Source organism: Osmerus eperlanus, chromosome 17 (assembly GCF_963692335.1).
Source record: "Osmerus eperlanus chromosome 17, fOsmEpe2.1, whole genome shotgun sequence".
Classification (NCBI taxonomy): domain Eukaryota; kingdom Metazoa; phylum Chordata; class Actinopteri; order Osmeriformes; family Osmeridae; genus Osmerus; species Osmerus eperlanus.
The window spans coordinates 1,842,858-1,849,565 of record NC_085034.1 but is presented as its reverse complement, the minus strand read 5'-3'; the positions used below and the strand labels follow the sequence as shown (position 1 = coordinate 1,849,565).

The 6,708-nt window shown below is 54.7% G+C and overlaps 1 protein-coding gene across 3 annotated transcripts in view; it reads left to right on the top strand.

Annotated features, from left to right (window-relative positions):
- The window catches only part of lrguk (leucine-rich repeats and guanylate kinase domain containing), a 13,833-nt gene extending 8,131 nt beyond the window's left edge, over nt 1-5,702 (top strand). For all 3 annotated transcript variants that reach the window (XM_062482792.1, XM_062482790.1, XM_062482791.1), the window contains 8 exons: nt 193-306; nt 472-673; nt 2,027-2,143; nt 2,278-2,450; nt 2,840-2,928; nt 3,346-3,441; nt 5,076-5,236; nt 5,381-5,702. In XM_062482792.1, coding sequence (XP_062338776.1) covers nt 193-306; nt 472-673; nt 2,027-2,143; nt 2,278-2,450; nt 2,840-2,928; nt 3,346-3,441; nt 5,076-5,236; nt 5,381-5,568 — 1,140 coding nt within the window. In that variant the 3' untranslated portion in view covers nt 5,569-5,702. The remainder of the gene's footprint in view (nt 1-192; nt 307-471; nt 674-2,026; nt 2,144-2,277; nt 2,451-2,839; nt 2,929-3,345; nt 3,442-5,075; nt 5,237-5,380) is intronic.
- Nucleotides 5,703-6,708: the final 1,006 nt, after the last annotated feature.

The following is a 6,708-nucleotide window of genomic DNA, read 5'->3' as shown; positions in this document are numbered from 1 at the left end:
AATGGAGTTTGCGAACAACAGCTTTGAATAACACGCTGTTCTTCTTCCTGCACTGGCTCCTTCTGATCTCAACCCTCCTTTCACTCTCCTTCAAATCTTCTTCGTCTGTCTCTCTCTCTCCCCCTCTCTCTCTCTGTCTCTCTCTCTCTCACTGTCTCTCTCTCCCACTGTCTCTCTCTCCCTCTCCTCCAGGGCCAGTTCATCCAGACCATGCAGTATGGAGGGCACTGGTACGGCCTCTCTCGTGAGGCAGTGGAGGCAGTGGCCAGAGAGGGCCTGGCCTGCTGTGTGCATATGGAGCTGGAGGTAGGCCACACTGTGACATACACAGGTGTGTATGTCACACACTGACATACACACCTATCAATCTATCATGTCAGCGCTAAGCTACCATCTCTTTTTCTGTGTACTGTGTGTGTGTATGTTTGTGTTGTATGTGTGTGTGTGTTGTGTGTGTGTGTGTGCTCACAGGGTGTGTTCAGTCTGAAGAACAGCTACTTCGAGCCTCGCTACGTGCTCCTGATCCCCACAGACCAGGAGCGTTACTGCCTGCGTCTGAGGAGACGAGCCCTCTACACCCAGCCCCAGGTGGAGGCTGCCCTGGGCCGGGTCCACCTCTACGCCCGCGTCAGCAGAGAACACCCAGGATTCTTCGACGACGTCATCCGCTGCGGTACGTAGGGGGGAGTGTGTTTGGGAGTCAGGGGGGAGCGAGTTGGGGCGTCAGGGGGGAGCGTGTTGGTGCGTCAGGGGGGAGTGTGTTGGGGCGTCAGGGGGGAGCGTGTTGGTGCGTCAGGGGGGAGTGTGTTGGGGCGTCAGGGGGGAGCGTGTTGGGGTGTCAGGGGGGAGCGTATTGGGGCGTCAGGGGGGAGAGTGTTGGGGCGTCAGGGGGGAGCGTGTTGGGGCGTCAGGGGGGAGAGTGTTGGGGCGTCAGGGGGGAGCGTGTTGGGGCGTCAGGGGGGAGCGTGTTGGTGCGTCAGGGGGGAGCGTGTTGGGGCGTCAGGGGGGAGAGTGTTGGGGTGTCAGGGGGGAGCGTGTTGGGGCGTCAGGGGGGAGAGTGTTGGGGTGTCAGGGGGGAGCGTGTTGGGGCGTCAGGGGGGAGAGTGTTGGGGTGTCAGGGGGGAGAGTGTTGGGGCGTCAGGGGGGAGAGTGTTGGGGCGTCAGGGGGGAGCGTGTTGGGGCGTCAGGGGGGAGCGTGTTGGTGCGTCAGGGGGGAGAGTGTTGGGGTGTCAGGGGGGAGAGTGTTGGGGCGTCAGGGGGGAGAGTGTTGGGGTGTCAGGGGGGAGAGTGTTGGGGCGTCAGGGGGGAGCGTGTTGGGGCGTCAGGGGGGAGCGTGTTGGGGCGTCAGGGGGGAGAGTGTTGGGGCGTCAGGGGGGAGCGTGTTGGGGCGTCAGGGGGAGCGTGTTGGGGCGTCAGGGGGAGCGTGTTGGGGCGTCAGGGGGAGCGTGTTGGGGCACTTTTCAAAGGGTCTTTTTCTGGCATGTTTCATGCTCTGGTGTGATGGGTCTCCTTTCATTCATTACGGGATGTTTTTAACATCCACATCTTGGCTGTGCGAGGAGTACGGAGGATGTGTACTCCTCGTGCTGGGCCTGAGAGAACTGAGGTGAAGGAGGAGAGTGGCCAGGATGCAACAGCTGGACATGTATTGAAACACAACAAGTCTCTAATGAAGGAATGCATTAAGACCTCATTAAGAAAGGAACAGAGGTGTTTATCATTCCCTTCATGAAGGCTCCCGGACGTCGAGCCATGTTGCTAATGAACTCAAATTACCGCCAGAGTGTGTAACTTATCATATTAATGCACTGTTAGACTGCACATCATTAAAGCGGGCCCTTCTCATCTCATCCAGTCAGCAAGATTCTTCTCACATCTCGCCAAGCTCATACTGATCCTGACATGTTAACGCACGCTGAAGAGCATGCATGGAAAAGTCTGCAAAATAGAATTTCATATGTTTGGGTTGTGGGTGTGAGAGTTCGTGTGTGTGTGTGTGTGTGTGTGTGTGTGTGTGTGTGTGCAGATGACCCAGCCGAGGCCTATACCTCTCTGAAGCAGGTGGTGAGGCAGTACCTGGGCCTCCACCAGGCAGGAGGAGACCACAAACAGAGCAGCAGCAGCACTCCAGACACCAGCACTGGTGGGTCTGCAGTGTGTGTGTGTGTGTGTGTGTGGTTATGTGTGTGTGGTTATGTGTGTGTAGTTGTGTGAGTGTGTGTGTTAGTGGATCACGCCCTCAAACACCACATGATAAACCGTGTATCTGTGAGTCAGAGCTATCGAGGGAGGAGGTTCCAGCGAAGGAGAGGAGCCGACCTCCATCCAGCCCTGCAGAGGCCGGCCTCCCCTCCAGCCCCGGCCCAGCCCCGGAGCCGTCTGAGGCCGGCGTCTGCAGGACCTACCTCAGCAAGGTCCAGGCCCAGCTCACCCCCCTCAAGACCCCTGCTGTGAGTCCCACCGCCTCCTGCTCTCTCCCACAGACCACCTGTGGGTTACTGGTTTGATTGTTTACACCAGGTGTTACTCTATCACCACTGAAATGAATGTGTCTCCTTTCCCTCCCTCCCTCCCTCCCTCACTCCTTCCTTCCCTCCCTCCCTCACTCACTCACTCACTCACTCCTTCCCTCCCTCCCTCCCTCCCTCCCTCCCTCCCTTCTCCTCTCCTTCGCTCCCTCACTCCCCTCCCGTCCTCCCCTTCCTCCTCTCTTCCTCTCCTCCTCTCCTCCTCCCCTCCTCTCCTCCTCCTCTCCTCCTCTCTTCCTCTCCCCCTCCTCCCCTTCCTCCTCTCCTCCTCCCCTCCTCCTCCTCTCCTCTCCTCCTCTCCTCCCCTCCAGGAGCTGTCCTCTCTCCAGCGCAGGCAGCAGCTGGTCAGGGAGGCTCTGAAGGGGAGGAGTCCTGAAGCTTACACACAGCTTTTCAAGAGGTACACACACACTTATACACACGCACACGCACACACACACACCTGATTGTGATTGGAGAGAGCTCTCAATCAGAGTCAGTCCAGACAACTGTACTGAAGTACGTGTTTAGCCAGATTCTTGCTGCCTGTGTTTGACCCTGAGACTGAAGTGACAGGGCTCAAGGTAATGAGGTGAGGGGTGTGTTTGTGTGTGTTACTGTCAGCCACCAACAGATGGCGCTAGAGAGACCTAACTCCTCCAGAGAGGCAGCAGTCCTTCGTTCTCTAAACCGCCCCTAACGACAGTTTTCCATCACCAGTGATCTGTCCTTATCACCTCTAGCTCTTGTGGAGGTCTGGTTTGGTGACAGAAGAGCGGGGCTGTTTAACCAAACCTGTCAGAGGCTCAGGTAGTGTGTGTGTGTGTGTGTGTCTCAGGTCTGCCCAGACTGCTCCTTCATTGTTGACCTCCCAGAGCCAGGATCCGGCCCGGTCACCCTCCAGGATCCCCCCTCAGAACCAGCCGGAAGACAGGTGTGTACACACACACACACACACACACACACACACACACACACACTCTCACACACACACACACACACACTCTCACACACACAAACACACACACTCTCACACACACACACACACACACACACACACTCTCACACACACAAACACACACACTCTCACACACACACACACACAAACACACTCTCACACACATACACTCTCTCTCTCTCTCTCTCTCTCTCTCTCTCTCTCTCACACACACACACACTCTCTCACACACACACAGTACTTATTGGTATTCGCTGTGGGTTCTTGTGAGTTTGAGAGCATATGTTCAGAGTTCTCTTTTACAGTGTAGTCAGTAAACCGCTCCTAGCCATATGGGGACAAGCACACACACACACACTCACACACACATGCACCCACACACAAACATAATGTTTTTTGATTAATAGCTTCCACCACTCATGTTTCTCCAGTGCGCATAGTCAAACTCAAGCAATTGATTAAGAAGTTTGGTTTACCTCTGTGAATTATATGAATAATAAGTCAGTTAGTGATTTAATTACTCATTCCCTAGGAAATATAATGTGTTTTCTGTTTTGGAGTGCATTTTATACTTACTGAATAATACACATGATTTGAAAAAGTTGAATTTCCAAAATATGTATCAGTCAGGGTCATTAGACAGTTCCAGATTGATATTAATTAAATACAGTCATGTCTTTGGAAACTTCCTTGGATAATTCAGTCTAAACTAGGCGGTGTTGATGACAAGGTGACCTGTGCGATATGTAAATGAGCTCTCCCAGTATAGTAGTCCAGCTCAGTCTGTCAACACAGCCTGGTGTAGCTCAACCACAACACCACAGGAAGGAGAGAGGCTATTTGGAAACAGAAATAAATATTAAGAATAAGACTTTCTAAGAGTAACTTTCTTTATTTGATTGGTAGTTTTTCGTATCAAAGTTTACACTAAGCACCAGGGACAGCGTGCAGGTGCTCTGTGTAGTGGAGCCATGGTGGTATAGTTGATCGATGTTGTTTGTTAAGGGTCTCTATGTGCACTCCTTCCTGTCAGGCCCAATTCTGTTCAGTCCTCCCCTCCCTCCGCCAGCGCCCTTGTTCAGAACACGTTCCCGCAGCCACGAGCCCACTCGTCAGAGACGTGCTTTAACCTGTCTCTCTGTTTGACGGGGCTGTCAGGAGTGTGTCCTAGTGCTGGTGGCTCGCTTTCCATCTTCGTCTCCCACTGTGGAATAGTTTCCTGACAGCGCCTGCGATGGCAGGGCAGGGCTGCATCAGGGCTGGATCAGGGCTGTATCAGGGCTGGATCAGGGCTGGATCAGGGCTGGATCAGGGGGGAGACAGCTCTCTGGGGCTGGGCCAGCAGAGCTGCGAGGCTGGCTGTGACTCTGACGACCTGTCAGCCAGCTCCAGTCCTCACTCTGGAGAACGTCTGAGAGCTCTGTCTCTCACTTCTTCTACCTGCTCAAACTGCCGCTAACACTCCTTCTATTCCTTCTCCCTCGTCTCTCTGTCTCTTCCCCTCCCTCCTCCCACTCCCTCCTACCCCTCCATCCTCCCCCTCCCTCCTACCCCTCCCTCCTACCCCTCCCTCCTCGCCCTCCCTCCTCACCTTGCCCGGCCTCTTCCAGTTCAGACGAGTCCCGTGCCAGTTCGGCCCTCTCTATACCCAGCTCAACAGGGGCCTCATCCAAGACTGCCGGCCCAGCAGGGGGCTCGGAGCTGGGCTCAGAACCCCATGTCGAGCCCCTGGATACCACCTCTCTGGAACACACCCTGGAGACACTCCAAGGTCAGTCCCTGCTACCCTCAACCTCCTCTCGTCCATCGTCCGGGGCAACCGGACAGGGGGGGGGGGTTGGATGTGACTTGTGGATGTGGGTTGAGTCTCCTAGCGACCCTACCTCCTTAACCAGAGATGGTGTTGTTTCTCCAGACCAGGTGGAGACCAGCCACACCCCCGATGCCCCCCGGCCAGCCTCCGGCCTCCTCTCTCCTGCTGTCACCCCATCATCCGGGCGCCCGGGCTCCAACGCCAGACCCGTCCTGCCCCCCATCCCCCCGGGGCGCAAGTCCCCCTCCCCCAGCCCCACCACCCTCCCCGACCTCGGACCCAGACCCTGAGAGCCAGGAGAGGCCAGCATAGAGAACCAAGGCCCAAGGAAAGAGCCCTAGGCGGGGGTCAGGTACAGAGAGACAGTATGGAGCCATGGAAAGACATATATTCAGTAAAACTATATTCACCCTACTTCATTAAATCCTTCATTAAAACTTGAAAATAAGCAAAGATGTCGTCAAGTTTACACACTCACAGGACTCTGGGAAAGATGTTACCCCGGATACACACTCTCTCCATCAGTCCTGCTTTAGTGCATGGGGTGTGTCCTCTGACTCTGTTACAGCAGGTGACAGGACCTCAACATGGGGTGTGTCCTCTGACTCTGTTACAGCAGGTGACAGGACCTCAACATGGGGTGTGTCCTCTGACTCTGTTACAGCAGGTGACAGGACCTCAACAACATCCTCGCCAAGTAGAGATGATCCCTATAAATAAAGCTGATTACAGTCAAATGAGAGCAGCAATTGGGAGATGTCTCTCCATGTCCTGACATGATTTATGTGTAGGCTGGAGAGACGAGGAATAGAGCGGGCTGGTGGATTGGTGTGTGTGTTTGTGTGTGTGTGTGTGTTTGTGTGTGTATCACTGATTACTATGGCTTTAAATACAGGTACTGTTTGTGTCATTATCATTGCAGACAGCTTGTCTTCTGTAGAAGGTCTGTCTCTAACTGTACAACTGTCCTTTCAGTTATCCAGTGCAGCTGTCATGGTTACACTGATCGTGTGCAGCTCGTGTCAGTGAACAGTAAACACACCAGCCCTCCCTCCAGTGATCGACAGGGACCAAGACTACATTCATCAGGATCAGATTAGTGTGGCTCTGCAGGCCTCACCTCCAGCCCTGGCTGTTTAGCTACTGCTGAGCGGATGTTTGAAGGTGTGTGTGTGCGCTTACAGGACATGCGTGTGCATGTGCCTCTGTGTACATGCATGTGCTTGTAGGAGTGTTTCATTGTGTGTGTGTGTGTGTGTGTGTGTGCGACACACCCTCACACCTGGCCATCCATCAGTTTCTCTCCCCCTCAACATGCAGATGTTGCAACTGTCTCATAACTCAGAGGCCGTTCAAGGCGGCTCCACAATGCCGCGGGCCGCCTCAGAAAGGCCGTCCTCACACCTCCTCACCCTAGACCCCAGCCCCCC